Source organism: Patella vulgata, chromosome 4 (genome assembly GCF_932274485.2).
Source record: "Patella vulgata chromosome 4, xgPatVulg1.2, whole genome shotgun sequence".
NCBI classification, from domain to species: domain Eukaryota; kingdom Metazoa; phylum Mollusca; class Gastropoda; family Patellidae; genus Patella; species Patella vulgata.
The window spans coordinates 51,631,488-51,657,605 of record NC_065882.2 but is presented as its reverse complement, the minus strand read 5'-3'; the positions used below and the strand labels follow the sequence as shown (position 1 = coordinate 51,657,605).

The following is a 26,118-nucleotide window of genomic DNA, read 5'->3' as shown; positions in this document are numbered from 1 at the left end:
AGAGATTCAATTTCAGATTATTCCCTTCACTAAAGAGTGACGAAGCTTGTTAATGAAGGTTTTGTTGAGTTGGGCAAGAAACTGATTGAAATTGGACGCGGTAAACAGAATGAGTAACGACGTAATAGAGGAAACTTAGAAAAATAGAAGATATGATGGAGGATGAAGTGGTGATAGTTTAATAACATAAAATTGGTGTGGCATTACCATACATTGATCATTTCTAACAAACATAGATTTCTTCAGATTTCTCACGTAGCACTATATATATGTATATAATATATACAATGAAATATAATTCGGAGAGCTATAATATCATCAATATATAATTATTGATAATAACTATAACAACGTGTATTAAACACAGACCCTAATTTGTGGACAGAAACATGACAGGATGTAAGTCCTCACTGGGAGATGTCATCTGTCTATTTCATATTTCACTTTATTAACAACGACTGCAACGATAACAAACTCGAGATTAAAGTGACTGTTCTTAATTTCAACAAGAAAATATATGTAACTGATTTTATATAATGCCAACCGCCTTCATTGGCCCAGTCGGTGCAGAAAAGTAGGACGTTAAACCCCCATTTCATTTTGAAATACCATATTCAAAATAACCCTAAACTCTCCTTATTATAAAAAAATCTAAGCATTTCCTCGGTTAATCGGTTAGTTCTTGGATTTTCAATAATCCTAATGTTATTTTGAATCGGGCACATTTATTTGTGGGGACCTTGTAAATAACGAATTCCTGATCTCGATCTTACAAAGACGCAACATCTAAAATTTGTGTAAATACAATTGACTAATATTCCGAAATGTCAGATATCATGCAAATTATTTTGTGCATAATTAATGGATTTTTGGGGGGTTATTTTCTGCTCTTGCCATTAACTGGCGTATATAACGTATGCCATTTGTTTTAGCGATATTGAAATAATAAAACGTGGAAGATTTACTGGGAAATCTGCAAGTCTATAATGATTAAAACCAATATGTTGAGCATATAAACATCTTGTGTCCATCAATATAATGATGTCGTGGGATGATCTAGCTGTATACCCCCTTAATAAACTGGTGCTATCAGACTTGGTATCATAATGCTGGAAGGCCTAGTTATTGCCTTCTATTTTATATTACCAATAATCGCATTAATTGTGTTATTAAAGTTTGGTCGTATTGATGGCGCTACAGGCTATCTGAAAGTAAGGGAAGCAGCGAATCTACTTGATTCAATTTGATAGTTTCCCATGGCGGTATTAAGAACACGCCTGAGTTCATACGTGGTATGTGTTTGTCAGTAAAGTTAATGTATTTGATCGACAATTCATTTATTCTGTCGCTCTGTTTCACAACCCCCAAAAAGAATAATTTAATATTTTTAATCTAAAATCTAATTATTTTTTTTCAAATAATGAGAACGCAATAAAGAATTCTCGGATAGGGAATGAAATGAGTCCTTGAAGAAAAAGTTCGATTCCGTCTTGAACAACCCCGTAGCGGCATGTTTCCGGCGAATTTCGTCAAGTTGCGGCCATGAATGGCTGATTCCGGTAACAACAAAACTGTTTACAAGAAGACGAGAGAATGAGAATGCGGGCAGTGATTAGATTCGGCGAATCGGGCTCCATTTCCTTAAAACAGCACCGATGGTGACCAACGAAGCGTCCTTATTCGGTAGGCTACATAGTAAGAATCATCTTGGATATATACTAGATTTCGGATTATTGATCTTTAAAGATACCTTCCAGCGTACAAACTGGGTGATTTGATGATATATTTTAACTAAAAACATATTCAAACTTATTAATTTATCAAAAATTTGCTTCCAATCCCTCTGAAAACCTTGTATTCTCGAGGAAATACCTCAAGTTATAAAAAAATCTATTTAAAAAAAGTCTTGTTTGTGTCACGTGACTTGGCTGTCGCGGTAACTAGTAACGGGTGCGAAGCCGGAGGAGAATTTATTGCATATAAAAGACGGTGTTGTCTTCAATTGCTGTCCATCTATCATAAATATCGAAGTCTCAGTAAATTCTCGGATTATCCCCTACTCACGTCATTTTCCGCGGTTTTTTTTTTTTGGGGGGGGGGGGTTATATCTCTCACATTTTCCATGTCCGCTCACCATAAAAGTTATCAGCATTTACATCAAGCGTCCCCTAACGCCAAGGGGGCAGACAATCTACGCGTGCAACCTTTGGCGTCACTCGATCAGACAGCCCTTAATCGTCAGGCTGTCAATTAATGACACCCTTTCATTCTTGTCCTGTGGTCGCTCCATTGGTGTTTTTCAAGGAATCCAGTATTTTTCTAGTAAAATTGGTTGTCTTTTCTTTCTATATATACCAAAATTGCCATACTTTCACTGGAAATAACCACCCGATAAATACCATATCATAATAGCATCATAGTGGAGGACCCCAGTTTGCTGAATAATGTACAATTGTCACAGTAATTAAACACAACATGCCATAAATGATTAAACAACACAGTAGATAAATAAAAACAATGAGGGATTAGCGTCGTTGCCCATGCTGGACTGCAAAGTGATTGTAGGTCAATGAATTTCTTGCCAGTTATTTTCAAGCCGTTAATTTAAGAAACATTAATTATATATACACGATTGTTGGTTTTCACTCTATTATTGCATATAAGTAATCTTTCCATGTATAAATATTGTTGGAAGATCGATAAGATAGATTGACTGAACCGCAACCTAAAAAAGCAATATCTTTGCCTAAATTTGATTAAATTCTAGATCAATAGTTTTATTGACACCATAGATCCTATCCCAACGCCCATCTTTCCCCCCAACACATTTTGAATTAGCTCCATCGCTGCTATCCTTCATTTAGTGTTATTCCAAATTGATCCCCTCGTTCAATATTTGGTATATTTATCTTTAAATCACTATTTGTTGAAATTATAGGCATGCAATGAGTTGGTTAATACTACTTTCTATTTTCATCCAAATTGGGGATATTTAAACTGCATTGATTGGTTCAATTTTAATTGCTTCTGTCGACTACGGAACTAAATTGTCTGGGTATTAGTCGACTATCAAGTGCTTTATCCAGGGTCGTTATTTGCGATATATAATTTGAGACCAGCACCAACATGGAGCTGGATAAGAAACGGCCATGATAACACCGTGAGTAGACCGCTAATTTTTCCAAAGAGAATTTATGCCAACGAAATAAACCATAAAGAAAAGTGAATGACGAAGCATATTAAAGTACCGCGATTTAATGCATTCTGAGGGTATCATTTCCCTTATATGATGTAACGTCCGTTTTACGACAGTGGATGTCGTTAGCACATCAATGACTTTCACAAAACATTGATGTATCACTACAAGAGCATGATCAAAATGAGTTCATTACACCAAGAATAGATTATGTCGGTTCGATCAGACGATCATACATTCTTATGCCATGACCATTTTCATATACTTCCTTTTTAAAAATATAAATATCAGATTATATTCAGGTTCAACTGAAGGGCCGAAATTTATTTTACAAACGACTTATTAAACATACATTATGCAAGAGCTAAATCTGCCAATTGAAGGTCTTTCTTTAGGCCTGAAATGTTATCAAAATTATTAATTAGACATTAATTAACTTATCCAAACCATAATCAACTCTCGAGACTGTTTTTTTTTTATCGCACAGACTTTAGTAATGATGATCGAGGCTAGACTGAAATTTCAATCGTTTAATTCTCGGTTCATAGTGGATCAATTTGACTGAAATTTTCAGCAAATTGCCTTTTAACGTTTATAGTGAGAACTGCCAGCTCTTTATCTTATCTCCCATAATGTATCTTTAATATTTTATTCGGTTTACTCTGTAACTTCTTCAAAATAAAAACAGTATATTAACCCAGTTATCATAGACGTTAAATAGATGTCACAGATTTTACATGATAGGGCCTACCTGTTAATAACAGTGGTTTCAAAGTATACAAATTTAACGCCAAGTTTATCTTTCTTGTGAAAAGGTACCTCAGAAGTGAGCGATTCAGTTAGCTGTACTGGACTGCGATAACAGTTTTTATCTTTAAGAAGTCCTGCTCAGTGAAAAATTAAAACAATATTACATGTATTTCATTTTCGTCATATCACTGATTTTTCCTTTCCTCTGTATGTTGAGAATTCTAGTATACATCCTGCGCTAGGGTGATTTGGTGATATGGCTAGTATAAATAAAGGTGGAACACTTTACAATATAGAGTTTCGCATATCCCTCGTTGAATTACTGTCCTTGTTGACTATCAGCTGTAAGCATTTTACGAGGAAAGGTTATTTGGGGTTTTTCGATTTGTTTTTAAATTTTGACATTATGCGTTTACCCACCAGTATTTTTGTTCGTAACATTAGAACTAAGAACAGGGCTTGTTCGTTTGACCATCGGTACCATTTCAGCCATTTCAAAAGGAAAATCACAAACATTTTACCATGTAGGCTGTTTACTGTGCACAGGCGACCGGGACAGTAACCCCGTGAAATATCAAAACGCTGCACTTACTTTAATGGTGATCACCCCCCCCCCCCCCCCCCCGCTGGTTTAACATTACCAATCGAAAGGAATTGATGCATGAGTAATATGACAGATGAAACCAATGTTAATAACATGAAAGATTTCAAAATCTATATTTATAGCTTTGATGTCTATATATGTTTGGCTGATCATGTAATATAAAAAATATTAGCTATAATCCGCTTCTGTTTTTCAATGGGACAAATGACCGCTCAATAATTCCAGCGGTTGTTATTAAACAAAATAGATTTTGTCTTTATACTTTAATACAGTATTTCTGCATATTATACGCTGACAGGTGGTCGTATTGAAACATATTTTCTCTTTTTCACTGTATTTTGTAATATTTGAGGATAAAAGCTTGGATTATTGGATATTGATGTTTTAACAAGCTTTTGTTACCATAAAGCGTGTCAAATCTTGTTGTATACTGTTAAGCTTATTTTAAATCAATGCTGGAACACGTATTGTCTACTTAAATATGTATATCCACAATGGGAGACAGCTTGCATTGAAAGTGTTTTTGGTGATTCAAGGGAGACTTTAATTGGGACTAATATGATACTTTTTCTTGATTTAATTCTCTTGCGCTCAGTGCTTTAAAAGCTGGTTTATGAAACCTGAGAATAACCAGTCGATCAAACCGACTCCATTTCTCGTGTAATCATGGGATGTTCCTCTAAATGTACAGAAGACAGACCTTATCTTCAGTGCAACTTTTTAGTTTATAGTATTCAGCCACAAAACCGGTGTACAGCCTCAATACATTCCAATTAGTCCAGTAGGTTGTCTGATATTTTAACAGTATACAGTAGTTTATATGGCTCAGAAACTATTTGACTATGGGGCTAGATATTTCTGTCGGATTAATTGGCCGATGATCTAATCGTATCAGTTGACTTTTCCACGCAATTCAGAGTTAATCATCAAGAGAGAGATTCAGACAGAGATGGTGCATAACGTCCACTCTAGACAAACTAGGTCATGACGGGATTAACATTCGGAACTTTTTTATTTCAATAATTCACTTGTTCGTCGAGGTTTTCAGCAGCAGGGAAAGGAGGAGGGGTGGGGTGGACAAAAAAAAACCCACTGGATTGGGCCCCGGCGAATCCCCTTGGAATCGAAACCGCACCACGTGACAGACCTTGTGATCCGAAGTACACGCGTTAGACCACTCTTCGAAACTCTCACACCAACCTTCTCTGTCGGATTAATTGGCCGTCGATCTAATCGTGTCAGTTAATCATTAAGAGAGAGATTCAGACAGAGATGGGTATAACGTCCGCGCAACACAAACTAGATCAATATGAGGCTAACATTCGGCACTTTATTATTTCAATAATTCGTCTGTATGATCCGAAGCACACACGTTAGACCACTGTTCAAAACTCTCACTCAACATTTAGTGCTATAATAAAGTCACTGCCCCTATAGTAAGTATGCATAGGCCAACATGTAAATATGTTGACTAGAATTGTTTAGGCTAATCATATATTAAAAGTGAAATATAAGTATGTGAATATGAATACATATCAAACCAAATCACGTCATAAATCTTAATATCACCGGTGTGTTTATTTCAAGAGTCAATCCAAAAAATTAAAGAATATATTAAAAAAAAAAATTATTCTCGGACCCAATGCTAAGTAATAGTGCTTCATTTAAATTACACAATTTGATGATATCATTTCACCAGTATTACCCAGTGATTTCAAGAAGTATACGCCTCCTCCTCCTCGTGTATCAAGTATCATCTATGTTTAAACAATAAGTGCTTTGAACATGGTTAAAGTAACTAAGTCTCTAACTCAATATCATCCAAAATCTTCAACATTGAAAACACAAATTATTTGTCGATTTAATGCTGTGATCTTACCGGAAAAAGATGGGCTTCTGATATCCAATATTTCAGGGAAAATAAACATTTTACCATTGGTACACGAATCGTGTACCATAATGCGTTTCAGCCCCAGTTCTAGCAAGAGACTCGAGGAACGAGGCTAGACATATTGCACCAAACCAAACGGCGTATGTAGACTGGAATAACCAGGCGCTAGAAATTTGCATTCGATTGAGACTGCTGGCTTATTTCGCGGAACATAACTGATTTGAAATTAGAGTAAAAACGAAAACCATTGAATGTATATCAGTTTATATACATTCATATTACAGTATTATATGAGTTGCGACCCACTTGTTTCAATTTCCAAGTCCCAAATGTTAGCGATTTAGCTCCTTTAAACTTGTGTATAATTTCCAGCTTAGTAAAATGTCATTTGGAGAATTGGAGATGACTATGTATAAATTTAATAAATAACCTCCTCTTCCCCGGGAGTGATAACGCAGATAAATAAAATCAGCCACATTCGATTAAAACGTACTCTTGTAATAGTGTTCGGAATGATACATATTATTTAGTAATTATGAAACAGGTGTTTAAATAGTTAACACCTTTATAATATTATCACCGTGTACAACATTCTGCCGCAAGCCGCAATTTCTATTATATGTATAGGCCTATTGATTAGTCTGCTAAAATAAAGCTAGTATTTTTTTTTTTCGTAATAACCAAACTCGGGTGTGCATCGTTAAATAATAATAAGAACATTCTTTACATTAAACATACATTATGGAAAGAGCTAAATCTGCCTATTGCAGGTCTTTCTTTAAGTCTGAAATGTTATATAAAGTATTAATTAGACATTTATTAACATGAAAAGACTATAATGAACTCTCGATGTCATCGCTAGCCTGCGATATTTACTGGATTAAGAACCGATTTTCTGCTCAACTTTCTTTTATGATAATCGAGATTATGTTTTTTTTTATCGTACCGACTTTAGTAATGATGATCGAGGCTGGGCCGAAAATTCAATCGCTAAATTCACGGTTCAGAGTGGATCAATTTGACTGAAATTTTCAGCAAATTCCCTTTACATTATCTAGTTTTTAACTATTATTCTATATAGTGAGAACTGTCAGCTCTTTATCTAATCCCCCATAATGTATCTTTAAAATAGCACCTATATATAGTTTTGACTTATGAGATGTATGACGTATACGATGTGACGGGACATGGTCAGAGCGGAATTCCCATTCTACACAGAATTGTCTGTTCTAAAGCGGAGCTGATTGTGTACAGCGTAAATTTAGTATGAGGAATTTCCAATGTCAAAAGGCACTTTGAATTGAGAATAAATAGGAGGATCACTATCGGAAACCCTTTATTTTACGTTAAAGGGTTAACATGTTAATAAAAATTATTGATTAAGCAAAGTCACAATAAGCTCACTCATAAAACTTTTAAAAAAGCAAAAATAAACGCAATTCCAACAGACTTAAACGAAAAGTCCCTCTCGATCATTTCAGGTCTTTTGTTTGTAATTTGCATACAGATATATAACACCCATTTAACAACACGCAATGTGTGTGGGCCAGTCATCATGAACGGCAATAATCCAAACATCGATTGAAACATACACATTACACAAGATTAGAAAGGTTTTGTTTATGACGTCAGGTGACTTTATTCCATTGAAGAATTCATCAGCTACTAATTAGTGTTTAGCTGTTTGCAGGTGTCGATAATTTGCTGAACTAGACATAAATTGAACCATTAACAAAATCGTTGTCTGATTTGGTGTTGTTGATGACGTCATCTTTTGTCGGATTTGAGGGTTCAGATTGCCGCCTACCATCACTTATCGAGTCTCTTTAGAAGGAATAAATCGAGGGAAAAGGAGACAAATTAGTGTATTTGTGTCTATATAATTGTGAATTACAAGAAAGGGGTTTTAGACGCCCTACATACATAGCCGAGGGAGGGGATTTAGAAGCGAAATACTCAGACCGGAATGAATTGATTAATTCTGTAATATTCTGTGCGGTGGGATGAAGGTAAGAACAAAGCTTGGATTTATACTCTACTTTTTGTAAATCTGTATAACCGAGGCGACAGGAAGGGAAGGGGTATATTTTAAATTTCCATCCTACTGAATAGAACATCAAATGTCCTAGGTTAGAGCAGTGGTATGCAGTTTTCCCGCCAAATTTCGATACTTGAAATGGTTCTGTTTATGTGGTTGTATATGTAACATTTTGCCATGGGGGTGCAAAACAACACTTTTTGAGAAAAGTGTCACGGTCCTGTGCTTTATCCATTATCTTTAGATGGTAGGATGGGATGGGCATTCAAAGAGCGAGATAATGATATAGATGTGATATCATAATCAGTGCTTTGCATCAATGAAATTAAATCACAATGTGATCGTATTAATAGAAGAAGAAACATTATACATGAAACAAACAAAGGATAAAACATGGACATAATTATACAAAGATACACAACTTTACAAAGGCATGAACGAATTGTATACAAAAGCTCCTAAATATTTTAAAATTTCTGCATTTTTATTCATCATCAGTATTTTAAATTGTTGTAAATCAATCAGTTTATCAGAAATAAAATTGATCTGAACAGTTCTTTCTTTTTTTTTTCATGTCTTTTGCAATTTGCTATCAATTTGTCTTCTACCTCCTGACATAATATATATATTACACAAACGATCGTTTACGTCCAATTTGAAATATCTCCCTGTTTCTAAGGTATTTTGCACATTTTAATGTTCAGTTTTTCTATCATTGTTGAATCTATATATAGCAAAATGATCAAAATATTTGTCTTTTAAAGTATATACATCTGTTTTTAGCTTTCTGTTGTTTTTCGTCCATATCCACAATCCACCAGAATTATATGTAATGATCGGCGGAATTTGGAAGATACAATGTTTCTTTACAAGATACGGATCTGGATTTATTTTTTTGTTAATTTGTTAATCATAATGTTAAATGCCTTACTTCCTTTCTGTGTCAAGTTATCCATGGCAGCTAAACAGGAGCCAGTGTTTGATATGAGTGTTCCAAGATAATTGAATTCATAAACGTTTTCTAAATATTTTCCATTATACATAAAATTATGGGAGTTATTAGGCACATAGTTTTTGTTTATTTGTATTTATAGTTAGTCTCCACTCATTAGAATAATTTTCTAATATTTCTAGACATGTTTGCAGGCAGTCTTTATATAGTTTTCGAGATCGAAACGATATCATCAGCAAACATTATACTGTTGAATGATGTATTATTTAATACTACTGATTTACATTCTTCATTGAAAACCTCGTTTATATCATCAATAAATATGTTGAACAAGGTTGGACTCAAACAGTCTCCCTGTCTAACACCTGTATCTATCTGAAAATCTCTGCTTAGCTGATCTCCTATTTTCACTGTTGGATTATATTGAAGCACCTTTTTCCAATACCTATTTTTGCTAACTTGAGGAGAAGAGCTTAATTGTCTCCATACAGAATCAAACGCTTTACGGAAATCAACAAATGCTACATATATTTTATCCTGTTTATCTTTGACGTATTTTGAGACTAGTGTTTTTAATATAAGTAAATTATCTGATGTTCGTTGGTTTTCTCTAAAACCAAACTGGAAATTGGAGAGCTAACTCTTTATTAAAGTTTTTAACCTAGTATTGACCAGAGAATCAAAAAGTTTAATTATTGGGATCAGATTTGTCACCTTTATATGTAGTGAAGTAATATATGTTTTCCTCCAAGAATCGGGGTATATTGACGTGGAAAGTATTTCATTAAAGAAAAATTATGAGAGGTTAGATAAAGAGCTGGCAGTTCTCTCTATAATATATATGTTGACTTGAATTGTTTAATCTAATCATAGTTAAAAACTAGATACTGTAAAGGGAATTTGCTGAAACTTTCAGTCAAATTGATCCACTATGACTCGAGATTTTAGCGATTGAATTTCGGCCTAGCCTCGATCATCATTACTAAAGAAATGAAATGAAATGGGGTTTAACGTCCTACTGTTCTGCTCCTATAACTGGGCTAATGAAGACGGGCATACGCCATACAGTGTGCTATGAAGGAAATTTTGTCCGGGCAGCGGCACTATCGCCTACTCTTATATCGAATTCTAACTGCCAAGGGATCTTTTACGTGCATTCTAATGTATACACGGGACCTCGGTTTTTCGTCTCATCCGAATGACTAGACAGCTGTCCTTGTCAGGCCCTCCGTTCTGCACCACTGACAAGGGGAAACCACGTCGGAAAATCCAGATGAACTTTCTCGGCCAATGCAGGGATCGAAAACCCGACCTCCAGGCTAGCGAGCCAGCGTCTTAACCACCTAGCCACCGTGGCTCCCCTCATTACTAAAGTCGGTAGGATAAAAAAAAACATAGTCTCGATTAATCATTTCATGATTTAATTATAAATGGAAGTCCAACAGAAAAACGGAACCTAATCCAATAAACATCGCAGCCTAGCGATGTCATCGAGAGTTGATTATGGTCTGGATAAGTTAATCAATGTCTAATTAATAATTTAGATAATATTTCAGGCTTATTGTAAATGGTTTTTCTGTTATCTCTGATTCAAGATTTTCCTTCAATTTAATTCATAATAAAAACTGACGTCAATAACGAGGTGTTGGATTTCTCTCTTTAAAAAGTTCAGTGTGTATTGTATATACGCCAAAACAAAAAAATTCAAGCCCCCCACCCCACCCCGCCCCTCAATCTCCCAAAGATACATTGTCTCAGGAACCTGGCAACCCCCTCCTGCAATAATTCCTGGATCCGCCCAGAAAGCAAATAAGTGAATTCTAATTTAAAGCATTTTAGTCTATAGGGACTAACTAGAGATCGACAGTTCAGAGTAAGGTATTAAAACGAACACCAATACTTTGATATCCGAGTTTTGATATTTCAGCAACTTTTACCTTTCGATAGCGTTTTCCCAAATTATATCCGGATTATCGACCTAACAGCGCAATGAAAGCTTACGCTTGATTTTATATACACAACACGAAATGAGATGAAATGAAATGTTACTGATATATAATACGTGTTTGTTGTTTATTGCTTGCAATGTCTATGTAACTTGTGTGTCTTGTCCGCAGGTCTGTCTTTTGGATTTTAGTGTGTGTGTGTAATGCAATGTCCCTGCACTTGCTATTAGTTAAGTTTTAAATACATAGATAAAAATAAACAATGATGATTTAAATGTAATGTCTATTTTTGTTTAATCAAGGTCTTAAAACCCAGTTTATAATTAATTGTGAGTCTGTCAACAGATTTCTTTTTTTTTATCGATTTTAAAAGACAAATAGGCTATTTAAGTTTATTTTTGTATTTTTAATACGCGTAAGGTAATTTTTTACGCGTATTATCTTTTGCGCGACGAATGGCTAAAAGATTTTTTCTTTTTCGTCCACGTCTATTTTTATACTTTTAAGTGCCAAATGCGAGTATTTAAAAGCCTATTTAGGAAACGGTGTCTGCCTGAGTCTGTCCAAGATCTGTCAGTATAGCTTCATATTGATAGACGATTCGCGTAATTTCTTTGGGAACCAAGCGGAATATTTTATATCTCTTATCGATTGTTTGGGGTATATAGGTCTACAAATCAGACCCCGTTGTTTCATGCACGAGGTGCCACCAACTGAATTTTTGTTGCGACACGCGATAATTGTCGAGAGCGCTCATGAGAGAACTGGCTACTCGGCGCTCGCGCTTTGCATTGATTATATACCCAATATGACACGATTCTTTCAATTCGGGCTCATTATCACTCGAGGCACTCGCTAGGTGAATTATTATACCGTTCACGGTTTCTAGCTTGGTTGGCTATAATTCACGACCATTCTGACAGTAGCGCGATCGATTAGCTTTGCAGAGTAGTAATTTAGTGTACATAAACATGGTTCGAGTTGTATTATCATAAAATTATACCACACAGCGCCTCAAATATCATATTTACCGGGGATCGTTTGACGTCATTGAAGTGGATCACGTGATCTGTGGAACAGCAGGATTGGTGGAAGAGAATTCTATAGTGTTGACATCAGTCAAGTCATTCGGTTCCGATGTAAACCACTGCATTTAACAATCTTCTATTCCTTTGTCAACCTTGACACGCGATGTCTTATCATCGTTTCTTTCTAATCTCGTCGGCTTTTATTGAATTGGGTTGTTAAAGGAGTCGGTGATTGACATGGCTGTATTGGATGTGAATACTCAGTGCGGTGTTAGCCTATACCAGCTGTTGGCAGACGAATTCCTATGATGGAATAATAGTAGAAAATTTAACCAGCTCTCTCCATACGTAAGATATATTATTACATCGGCCTTTAATGCCAGGCGGCGTGCTTGTTGGATATTTTGTGAACCGAAATTGCTATTTGGACATAGGCTAGGTGTAAAGGTATCTAAAGAAAGGTCGTGGGCCGTTAGCCTATATCAAGAGAAGGTATTATTATTTCATACGCGGTCAGCACTTAATTAGTGTCATTATTGACTCATTATGGAACTGGAACTGTAAGGATCCACGCGCACTAACTTAACACTGTCTGGATAATTAATAACCGATGTCTGTGATGTGTTTGTTAAGGTATTTAACAACGTGGGTCGTCAACTAGGCAGCATCATTTGATAAATAAGAATAATATGGTCGATCAACCGTGGAAATGGTGCTTCTGTGTTTAGAAACGTCTTATAAATTCTTTTTTCAAGATCTGAAAAACATTGCCCCGTTACAAAATGGATAATAATGTTCGGAACGGAACGTCCACAGAATTATAATCGGCGAGTGAAATTGTGGGGACATTTTTGAAGTGAAAGGAATGGGCTGTACACCAAGTATTCATGTTTCTCAAACCGGGGTTGTTTATTGTCGTGAATCGGACGATTCAAATTCACCCCGCCCTTCTTACAGTACCTCAACGTTTCACTCGACACACGGAAATATCTTACGTTCAGACAATACGGAATTATCCGCAAACGTTCCAGATTCGACTACCGGTAAAGGAAAGTGCTGTGTGGCCGTAGATTCCACGGACGCGGAAAACCAGACGCGCGAAGATAGAATGAAGGTATTTTGCTTATTTCTATTTTAGTTAATGACCCCGAGCCTATTATACCCTTTGAAACACAGAAAGTTATTCGACTGTAATCGGATATAACCGAATGTTTTAGTTTCTTTCACACAATTACTGGATCGCTACCCATACTTTGGGTAATTTGTCAAGATCCAAAAACTATCCCTTGGGTACCCGACACGTGGTTCTGAGTTATAACTGGTTATTTATACTGTAAGTTTACAGCCATTCAGATTTGTTTCTATTCAATCCTACATTGTTGCCCCCATGACTATTCCAACATTGTCTTAAAGTTAATTTTTTAAAAGGCAAGACAATTTTATGTAATATTGAATTCAGTGGTAAGGCAAGGGTTCTCGGGAGGTGAGGGTGGACTGCATTTCTATCTTGTTCCCATGCCAGACAAACTTTGGCCGCAGACAAATTCTTACTTACAAATTCTCTTTACACATGCTCTTCAAGTCTCCTGAAACGATATCCTGGCCCTGATATCTTGTTTTGCCCCTCCCCTTCCATCTCTTTTGTCCACACAGAGAACAAATGAGGTGGTACGTATGCCTCGACCTATCATAATTTGCCAAGGCCAATCATAACTTTACATCAAACTAATTCGGAACCTAACTAAGGAATGCACCTTGGTTGGGGCAAAGAAACTTTATTTACCTCAAAACAAGTAATCATATTGTTGGCCAGTTATACTAAATTTTGCCCAAATGCATTATTTGGGAAGAAATTATAGCAAAATATATTTAATAATGTACCAAAAATATGTATGTTATAACAAGCAGAAATTTTATATTGACACTGATATGAATCTAAAACAAAACAAGGGAGGGCATAATTATTAATTAACTGGTATTATAGGATAGATTCCGTGAGGAAAAATAGCACCTCTTCACATCAGTCTCTTGGCTTGCACTCATTCCGCTGCAACCCCACTAGTTTTCTTTAAGTGGGAAATATAGAGCAATGTTAAGCATGTAGTATACAAAATGAGCATTTTATGAAAAGTCAGTCATGTCAATGAATGAAATTTGTTGATTAAAATGAATATGAATTATTTTATAAAGGGCAGTGACAAATAATAATGTACATATTTATTCCTTAATTTTGTTTTGTCAAAGCAAATAAATGCGTGATTTTTGATTGTTTGTTTAGTTCCTTGAGTTTAATAATGAAAAAAAAAAAGATCCTTTTAGCCTTGTGTTGTGGAGAAATGCAGATTATTATTTATGAATAAGGTGATTAGGAGAGAAAAGATAACAGATTATTTGTTTAATAACTTTATAATGATGATTATATAAGACAAATTACATGTATAATGTATAATATTCTGTTAAGAATAATACATAGTTTAGTTATCAATATTATTCTTGGGAAGTATGAAATGCTGTCTGATTCTGATAGCAGTATTACATGTTGGTAAGACAATTAGCATTAGGCAGTTTTGTCTTGATTGAAATTGATGTTTTCATATTTAGTATAAATATTATTATTGGGGAGAGTGACATTAAGTGATTTATGTTGTCTGAAAGAGATATTTAGACCACTGATTAGACAAACAATCAGTCTGTTATGTCCTAATTGAAAATGACAGTTTCATATTTAAATTATAAATAGTTACCAATGAGAAATATTGACTTTATTTTGTGAGATTTAAATTCAGGTGCATGTAAAAATATTCATATCTTATTGATGAGTTGCGGTAAAGCTCTACAGACAAAAATACTAGTAGTTAAATGTTTATGTCTTATCAAGAAAATTGACAATTCCGAATGACCCAAGAAAATAACCCATCTGTTTTGTTTAATTTTTAAAGTTTTCTGAACTACCACATTCACTAATTACCAGTGGAAACTGTATGATCTGGGTTATTGTAAATCTGACATTTTTATTGACTAAAACACCTTTAATGTTAAAAAAATAAATCACCGAGACTGATGTGATATTTTTTGGATTCGAATCCACTCAGATTTTCCCCTCCCACTGTGGGTAAGCCTTATTTTGACTTCAAGGAACAGCTGTATGGGTTATTTGCCATGGATAGTAAAAACACATTGTTGGTATTCATTAATTATCTCTAATTATAATCTAAATGCTAGACACTAATTACATAATAAATTAAACCTTTAACCTTATTAACTGTACATACATCATGAACTGATTTCTAAGCAACCTTTATTGAGGAGTATACATAGGCACAGACTCAAACTTTAAACATATTACATGATTAAAAGGACTTGACTAGATTCAAAGAACTGTCCCTCACTTACATTATCATTATTAAACATACATGTAGCAGCATGTAATAGTTCGTGTTAGGGAAATGCAGAAGGTTTATGAAAACCTACACCAAAAGCTCTGTCTGTAGGTCTAAACTTTCTCCATATCCCCAATGGAAATAGACTGGTTGGTTTCAAAGAAAAAACACAAACCGATTTCTCAATCAATTAGTCTCTTTTGATGTAATGATTGATAGACACATGGGATTCCTTACTGAGTCTAATTAAAATTCTAGATTCCTGGTTTCATGACAGAAAATGAATTCATCCGGTGGTACAAAATTTCAATACAAAACAAGAAAATTTGGGCCCAAATTCACCAACCTGTAATTAATTATAAAAGAGTTTTCTGTAAACAAAATTTTGATACCAAGAAAGTTTTATGAAGGGATAAGTTTTTCTGGCACCGCTGTGTGTTATTATCTTAAACCTTAATCATTAAAACATCATTAAAGGGGGCAAAATGGCAGCATTTCGATTAAGGATAAATTTTGTGAATTGATTACAAACATGGATAATGGGAGTATAGCTCCTCCCCTTCAGTCATTCCTTGGACACCAGGCATTCACATTGTTGATAAAAGGGTAGCTGGGATTGATTGGGAAACATAAATAACCACATGTTCTAGAAAGATGAAAAATAAAATAAAAGATGGTTATTATGGGATGAAAACTATAAAATCTGAATAATCTGGCATCAAAAGACATATAAAAGAAGTGTCATATCAGATCTAGACCAACAACATAGTCTGACAACAGTAAAATTCTTGGTAAACAATTTTAAGAGGTAGAATAGAAATAAGTTAGACCTATACTATAGATAGACCCAGACATAATCAACATCTAAAAAGAAAACTGATGACGTTTTAATAAAGATTATTATATTTTCTGACCATAATTAGAAACAAAGAAGGAAAAAATTCTTATTCCTACATATTATTATCATAAGCCATCGTATAATTTGTGTTACAGATTAAGACCGGTAATGTATATGTTGTTAGTTACTTATGACTATTCTCTCATTTTCTCTTCTTCTGACCTTTCCATTGCAATTTGTGTTGACTTTTATGGAAGGTTTTGAAGATTATTCATGAATTTGAAGAAGAAAGATCAGTGCATAAATCCGGGAATCTCAAATTTTAATCTGTAACCAATTTTAGATCAAAAGAGACCAATTGATCGAGAAAAGTTTTGTGTTTTAGGCTTTGTGTTTGAAACCCCGCAGGAACAGACTGTGTAGAAGTACTAATCACTGAGTTATCACACAACCTTGGTCAACATATTTTGAAATTGCTTGAAACATTTAATGAAAATACCACACATAGTAATTAGTTTCAGTGGCATGATGTAGACCCCCCCCCCCCCACCGTCACCGTCACCCCTCTCTGCAGATAGATACTTCAAAACTGACTGTTTGTGCCTTTCATTCAAAGCCTGCCATATCCGAACAGTTTTCCCCCGTTCTGATCAATGGAAAGGGTGAGAGAGAGAGAAATGGAGTTTAATGTCCACTCAACACCATGATTGTTACAAAGATGCAATTATTTCTGTTGAGTACATGTATGTACATTTAAATTATCAAGGACATACTCGATTCTATTCTCCATGAGCCAGTTTCACTCCTTTCTGATCGATGCACTATGTCTTGAACGGTTATCTATGTAATATTTTACAATTAATATGTAACAATTATGTACATCCAACAAACATTACAAATATGTCATCGAAAAAATTATTATTCAAATGAGATTGCAAAATAACAATTGTACAGTATAATTATATAAAGATATCATCAAGTTTACAGTTAACTGGTTTTATTAGATATTATCACTTGATGCATACAAAATTATTTCAACAATGGGAATCCAATTAATCTTTTTTATTATGTAAGCCATAAAAATGTATTAAAAAAAACTGTTGAATTCTATTTCAGTTAGAGTATGAACTGAAACAATCTACATTTCGTTTATAACATTTATAAGTCTTTTGGTGGGCCTCTTTTTAAATCTAATGATTCCAAGCTGGCATATTTTGATTTTGTTTTTTTAAATTAAATGTTAAATAATCAGTTTAAGTAAATTTTACTGTGGAAAATTGGATATTTTACAAAAAATGTAAATGCACAGAGACTTTAAGAGTAATTCAATTATAGTGTACTACAGGTTCACGTCATGCAGGCACTTGCCAACATTTTTGAATTCCGCAAGCCATATTTGTAAATATTAATATTTAAAATATTTGACATTCAATTCGACAAGTAACAATAATGGATTTCTTTATAGTGTGTGAAAGCAGAACCATATTCACAATAAAACATCTGTGTTGCAAACTTTGTTGAAATCTAATATTACCTTCCATTGCTGAGACAACATCTATAATTTTCCTTCCATGCTAGCTTTATAATGAATGGATTTTGTTAATATTTTTGTTTATCTTCTTGAAAATTAACACTTTTAACATGTATGTAAAACATTTGAGACATCAGGTCATGTCAAGTATATTCCGGATATACCCAGACAAAAATACAAGGCGAGTGGGAGTATTATTAAATTACATTATTCTTAAGATATAAATAAATAAGTGTGTATAGAATGAAACATAATTGTATAGCATTTTATTTTTGGTAGAAGAATTATGTCTGGGTTAAAACTTAGTAATATGTAATTCCTGGTTCCCACTGTCCAGCGATGCATTACGATAGGATTGTGCCTACTGAGTCCACGATCTGCTACATGCAGATACATTCGGGATCCATTTCGATACGGTCAACATGACTGCTATGATTGACCTCAATATATGAATAGACCAGATAGGATCACCGTGATTACTCCACTATTAAAACCACGATTTCAATTGTAGCATGAATCGTGATAGATGCTAAGCCTTCTTTATTGTGAATCTGACAACTTACAAATGCTATGGACTTTTGAAGGCCTCACTTCTCCCAAATAGAATTTTTAAAAATTGGTAAGGATGTAAAAACTTGAAACCAAGACAGCTAACAATCCAAAATGAAATCCCCATAGTTTAAAGCTTGCGTTGTTCCCAGAAGTTGGAAACAAATTGTGAATGGTTTGGGTGAATAATAACAGGAAGAGATTTGTGCATCACCACAATAATCTTCAATTGGGAGATTCCTGGCTTATCAATAACAAGCGAAGGTCGATTGTTTTATTTATTTTTTTCATTATTATACCCTGATTCATTCTCGAATAGACATAAAACACTGACTTAATATTTTAAGAAGAAACCTGAGGTTTTAAAGAAATATGAAAATTGGTCCAGGTCCTCAATCGATCAATGGTAAAAATTGCATATTTCAGTGGGGATCAAGTTGCACAATGTAGTAAACAGTGTTCATAAATCAATAAAAAATTGTTTACAATCTTGAGGAAAAGTTGACCATACTTGCAGAGCCTGAGACTTGGGAATTTTGGAAAAGTTATTGACGTAATCCTGGCAGAAATATGTCAGGAAATAAAATACATGTATGGCATGGAAGTGATCCTCATGCTCACCAAGTTAACATGATGCTAAATTACATTTATTTGATGGGATATTGGCCACGAAGGTACACTCAAAACCTACACAGTGTGACCGATTTTCTGTTTTTATCATAGAACTCATTTACTGCAAGTAACAGAAGCAGACTAAAGTGGTTGTGGTTGCTTTTCTTGGTAAAGGTTTTCAGATTGTAAATCAACTTCTATACCACTTAAACTGTCTTAGTGTTTTTAAGAAGGAACAAATTGAAAATATAAACATAATTATCGTACGGTTTAAAATATACCCTTATTCTTGCTATTGGGAGCATTGCAAATTTTTCTCCGCAAGGCCATGAAAGAAATCTTGTGAATCATGAAATTTGATAAAACATGTGTTTATGAACAGAGCACTGTGAGGTATTGTAAAAAACCTAATGAGGCAAATAATAAAAATCTATATTCATTATATGTTTATGTAACATGTGAAACTTGTACACATGATGTAGATAATATGTACCATGTCTAATTTCTGTTTTAGTTATCCCAACATCATTAGCTTGTCTTTATGTTTCACTGACAATTATAATCCAATAAATCAGCCAGTGTAAATTCAAGAGAGAGAGAGAGAGAAATGGGGTTTAACATCCACTCGACACAAACTAGGTCATTTCGGGACTATCATATGGTTTAATTTTATTTCAATATTTCGCTTGCGCGTAGGGGTCTTTAGCAGTGGGAGGAAACCGGATGACCCAGAGAAAACCCATGAGATTGGAAAATTCAAGAGAGGGGGGAGATAGAGAGAAATGGGGTTTAAAATCCACATAATACAAACCAGGAAATTTTGAGACTAACAGATGATATATCTTTATTTTAATCATTCACTCTCACATAGGGATCTGAGAAGTAGGAGGAAAGTTGGGATGGTCACCCTACATGTACTAGCCTGGGATCATAATACATGACTCGATGACAGCCCCCACATGTATGATCGAAAGTGCACACTTTAGACCATTCAGCCACCCTTGACCCTACCCTTCTAGAAAACTGACAAAACTTATATAAAATGTAATAAAATAAATTGCTGTTTAAAAATATTTCCCAGTTATCCATTAGGTATATTGCGTCTGTAAGTTTTTCGGTCAGATGATCAAAATTCATTATTTAATTGCTTGTTATAACTCCTTGTGGGATATGAATCCGTCGATGTAATCTTTTTACAGAAATGTTGGACCATGGGAATGATTCCGGCGACTGTCATCTTTCCTTTAAGGATTAAGTGTGGATATTTTTAGATGTATTTCCGCATGAAATAACCAATCATTAATTTCCACTCTTCAATATATTCTGGACATTATTTTTAAATTCAGCAAGGTTTCATGTAAACAGAGGAATCACATAATGACTTCACTTCTTTAACGGAATTCATTTAGTGTTCAAATCTTGAATTTCTGTGAACTTTAAATCTTGGCTTTTACAAATATTAAAGTTATTTTGAAGACTAGTAACGTAAAACCTATATAAAACCGATAAGCTGATTAGAATCCAGCAAAAAAAACAACATCTAAACTGGTCATTGATGGAGGTACAAAATGAAAATAGTACAAATTTTATACCATTGCACTGTTTTTCTTGGGCATTTGACATTAATGGATTCTTTTTTATCTTAAAATATGAAATAAGATAATCCGATGCATGCTGTATCTGTTGGAAATATATATGAAGACATCTCCAAACACATTGACCTGGCTTCTGCTTAGGACATTTCCTAAATGGGATTCATTTTGAAAAATTTATTACTTTTGGAAACAATGTAAGTGATTATTAGCGACCTAATAGCAATGAAAGTCATCAGAATAGGAGATGATTGTTTGTCAATACCAGTAAATGGTCATTCTAACATCGTGTGCAAAAAGTGAGAGAAACTAGAGACTAATTTGATTATCCCAGTACATATTATATGTTTGTTTATAAGAGTCAGGTGGCAATTCTCTAACCAAAGAGATATTTTATAGAGAAATTGATTTTATAATCTCTTGTCAGCTCCAATTCATGGATCCATATTCTAAAATTTCCTTCCTATTCATATAATAAAAGAAAACAATTCCTTTCAGTGACTTTGTGTTGCATATTTTCCTGATTTGACGATAAAAGTTGGTTTCTCTGTAAACCAATTACAAACAGCTTCTCTCATTTTCTGATTAGAGTTTCTAGATAAATAGAAATGGGATTCTTCTAGAATTTTTTTTTTTTTGGGGGGGGGGGGGTCCGTGAATAAAGGCTACAAATCATAGAAAGTGTATTAAATTGACAAATTTCTTTCCTAGTTTTAAATCTTATCTGAAAATAAAATCTTCATTTAATCAGAATAGAAATATTTAAAAAAAAGCATGGATCTTATACATCTCATGGAATCTGAAGAGTAACATAGCAATACTATTTCTATGGCTTATGAGATAAATGTGCTAGAAAAATTTAATCAAGGCAACGTCAGGAATTCCAGCATATAGGGGCAATAAATTAAGGTTTTTAGGTGTCTTTTACATAAGCAATAAATTTGATGATCCCATCAATTAATTTCGATCCATAAAAAGCCCCATATTACGAGAATAAAAGTTAAAATATAGATTTTGAGACAGCACACCATCTGAAGTAATTGTTTTTACATTTTTATTAAAATTGATCAATCCTGACTTATGCCATTTAAAGTTTACATTAGTTTATATTAATTTCATAGTCAGATATTTCTGCTATCTTTTTCATATGAGCAAGCCCATTATTTTATAAAGATTTCTTTTATACTCAGATGTGCTTAATTACATAATATCAAGAGTTTTTACTTTAAAATAGTAGATATTTTTAAGTCTTGAGAAAAACATGTATTTGCTTGTAGTTCCACTTTTGTCGTACACCCTTACAATGGTGAAAGTCTATTCTTTAATAAGGGATCATTAACTTTTATTATTGATAATCTGTGATAATAGAACAGCTGTCTAGCTATAATCATTATAGGAAAACTAAAGAAAATCATAGCAACTAATATGAAGACTGCGTAAATTAATTAATGACCAGTTTTTCACAACTCAGGTAGTATCAGACAAGCTAATTAACAAGAGTTAGACAATATCCCATTATGTAATCATCTAGAAACACAAGAGCTGATGGGAACGATGAAGGTGTTCTGTAAAAATGGGTCTGTCTGTCCGTCACACTTTTTGGAACACAATAATTCTCCTTCTAATTGAGGTAGAATGTTCAAACTTGGTGTGGGTGATTAATGGGTGAATGCCTTGATGGAGTTCGAAGCAGTGGCTGTGCCAAGGGTGGGCAAAGGGGGTGGGGGTGGGGAATCTGTTCTGCCCTCTGTTAGCCGTCCCCCACTAATTTTAGAAAATAAAAAAAGGTTTTGGGTATAGGTTCAATGTGGCGAGAATATGCATTCACTTATACACTCACTCCGTTCGTTTGACACCCCCCCACTCTGTTCGGATAAGCTGGTGATTGGAGCACGATAATAATGGTTTTATTTGAGTGAGAGTGATGAAACTTAGAGAATAGATTCATTATATTAATACTATAAGCAGTTTGATTGTTCAAGACTTTAGAACATAACAACTCTGCTTTTAATTGAGGTAGAATGCCTTGACAGAATTTAATGATTTACATTTTCTACTAAAGCTAAGCAGAAATAAACAATTTTATTGGTCGATGCTTTGGGACAAGATTACTTTGATTCTGGAGAGTGATTAATTAATATGTATCATCTATTTAATTCTGGGGACATCAGCCTCACTGTTGGCTTGTTTTGGTAATTTTTAGGATATCTTTAACTCTTAATTACAGCTTCTGAAATCCAAGTTTAAATTAAACTACAGCTGTGTGCAAAAAAAAGATGTGTTTATTTCTCATAGAACACCTAGTATCACTTCTCATTTGAGAAATTCGTAGCTAAAATATTTTTGTTTATTTCTCATAGAACACCTAGTATCACTTCTCATTTGAGAAATTCGTAGCTAAAATATTTTTGTTGTAGTATTGTTATGTGAATTTTTTTCACTCACATGTAAACATTCATGCATCTCTTTCTGATATGTTATAATTGATCATGCTTCATTCATTTTACCTTTCAGTTTTTCAGTGTGTGTTTACAAATGTGTTGGTTTTATATTCCTATGTCAGTTTAATTTCACTTACTGAAATATTAAGAAGATTTGAATCTAAGTTATCCATTTTATTAGTGTAAAGCAGGACATGTTGTTTTGTCAGTGCTGTCTGTCTGTTTGTGCTGGCAATATATCACATCTGCCTCCAGAGACAAGAAATTAATCAATGTTTGTTAGTTGTTTAAGAAAATTGCTGCTACTTTTTTTATTCCCTTGATACCACAGTGATTGTTTGTTTAAAGCTAGTAATCTGGGCTATAATGATGTAATAAGCAAGCAGTGTTTTTACACCACCTCCAACCTAGCTGTAATTGACTTCAACCTCTGAACTTATAAAAATTTACAGAAGTGTATTGTTTATTGATATGGGTATAGATTAGTTTTACTGTTGTGATGTGAGTTGAAATGTTTTTTTAAAGTTTTTTTTATTGAAAATTAGAGAATAATGGGATTTAATAGAAATGTTTTATCAGCACTAAAGTCTACAGATGTCATTTTATAAATTTCTTATCATTATTTATCTTTGCTATGGTTACTCATGCAATATAAGTAATTTGTTTACAGCTAAAGAAAATATTTTATGTACACTGCCAAATAGTAAATTTGCATGTGATTCGAGCGCAGATCCAGGAAGGTGGGAGGTGACTAATGAAGCATGGTATATTGCCTGTATGCTTTGAGTCCTTCTTCTTCTTCTTCTTCATCTTCTATTAGTGTTTAATGTCCGCTTCCATCGAAGGTAATATCACAAACAAGTTGCCTTATGTTTTTTTTTATTATCTTGGCACTGGAGTCCTTCTAATTGTCAGCTTTTATAGCTGTTGAACGTCATTTGCATTTTTCGGACAATATTCCTAATTTCTCTCGACTTGGATTCAATCGGATTAGAAAGAGGACTATCAAAAGATTTAGCAAAGATTATTGTTTTGATCATATCCTATTTAAAATATATCATCTGATGTGGATGCCAAATGTTGATAAATTTTCAATTCATCATACATGTAACAGACAATGATGGATTCTAATTTTAGACAGTTGATATTATTGGTCTTATAATTATGGATTGAAAATACTGTAAATACACGTAATATCACTAATATCTCAAGCTTGGCAAGTATTTACTTTTTGGCGGAAATGATATTTTGAAGTTATGCTCTTTGCGTATGAATAGTATAGTACATAATATATTGTTGTGACAGATAAATGTTGTGGTTAGAACTGAATGTTGGTTATACAAATATACTGCAGAAAAATCAATGTGCTTTCCTTTTATCTTTGATAGATGTAAATTATTTTTTTACAGAGCTGTGAAAATATTAAATTCAGTATGGCACTACATAAGTTAAATCATTTCACCTTTTGTCTGTATCTATATCATGCAATATTAATCATGGGATTTCCATATCTGTCGCCAATATAACAATTCGTCCTATTATCACTGCCTATTAATCTTTAGTAATCAGTTTTACTCTCCTGCTAATAATCTCTACAAATAGATTGAAAGAGAAGGAAATGAAATAAAATGAAATGGGGTATTATGCCCTACTGTTCTGCTCCGAATGGGCTAATGAGGCAGGCATATGTGGCATGAGTGAAATTTTGCCTTGATGAAGATGGGTATATTATGTGATATGAAGGAAATTTTGCCTGGACAGCAGTTGAATTCCAGATGTCAAGGGTTCTTTTAGGTGCGTTTTCATGGTGTACACAGGACCCCAGTGAAATTGTTAATCATTTTAGGTATTGGTAAGATAACTGACATCTGCTACATGTTCTGATCATTGTATGTCTGAGGTTGACAAGGTAGTTTGAAACCACTAGGTGCGAGGATGGGTTAATATATATATTGGTAGTTATTGATAACTTAAAAGTTATTTCTATTGGATGCAGAGAATCAAATTTTTTGAACAAACATTTCCTGAACATTTTGACTGCTATATATCCTCAACTATTCAATGACATAATGCCGAATGGGGCGTTATTGATGTTATTTCCATTACCCATAAAAGATATATGAAGTTTGAAATTTAACAGATATATGTACTAAATGAACTAGATAGGATTTCCAGGATGATCATCCAGTATTATGCCAATATTCAAAATCAAGCCAAAGAAAATAATATGCTGTTCTACAAAAATACATCAATTCAACTTTAATTGGTCACTGTTGCAAGCATAGCTTGGTTAAAGATAGAATAAAGGGATCCTTTAACAACATTAACTTATCTCATCAATGATCTGTTGAATATCCCATTATTAATTGTTTATCATTAAGCTAATTAGAAACGACTGATTACTTTTCATCATCATCATCATCATTGTGATATGAAGTGTTCCCTAAAGATAAATATGCATCATCTATATTCCACCCTTTGTGTGTGTATTGAAACCTTGCTTCAAGAAAACATATTTATTTATCTATATCGTATCCTTGGTGTTATTGAAGTTGTTGTTTCCATCTATAAATCAACATGAAACATCTAATTTCTTGCGGCAATATTTATCTTGCCCGTTACCAGAAACAACTAATTGAAAACAGATTAGCCATTGATTTCGCCTCGTTGTTGAACTTTCCCATTTAATAGAAATAGATCAGAGGATTTGTCTTGATGAATAGCTAAACATAAATAAAGGTAATTGATGTGATATCTTTTTTATTTTGTC

General features: G+C 33.9%; 1 protein-coding gene across 2 annotated transcripts in view; it reads left to right on the top strand.

The window, feature by feature from the left end:
- The window catches only part of LOC126818389 (high affinity cAMP-specific and IBMX-insensitive 3',5'-cyclic phosphodiesterase 8B), a 137,973-nt gene that overhangs the window by 52,020 nt on the left and 59,835 nt on the right, over nt 1-26,118 (top strand). The window contains exon 1 of one of the 2 annotated variants that reach the window (XM_050545784.2): nt 12,487-13,519. The exons of the other annotated variant lie outside the window; for it this stretch is intronic. Coding sequence (XP_050401741.1) covers nt 13,271-13,519 — 249 coding nt within the window. The 5' untranslated portion in view covers nt 12,487-13,270. Of the gene's footprint in view, nt 1-12,486; nt 13,520-26,118 lie in introns of those variants that run through there. 2 annotated transcript variants of the gene reach the window in all.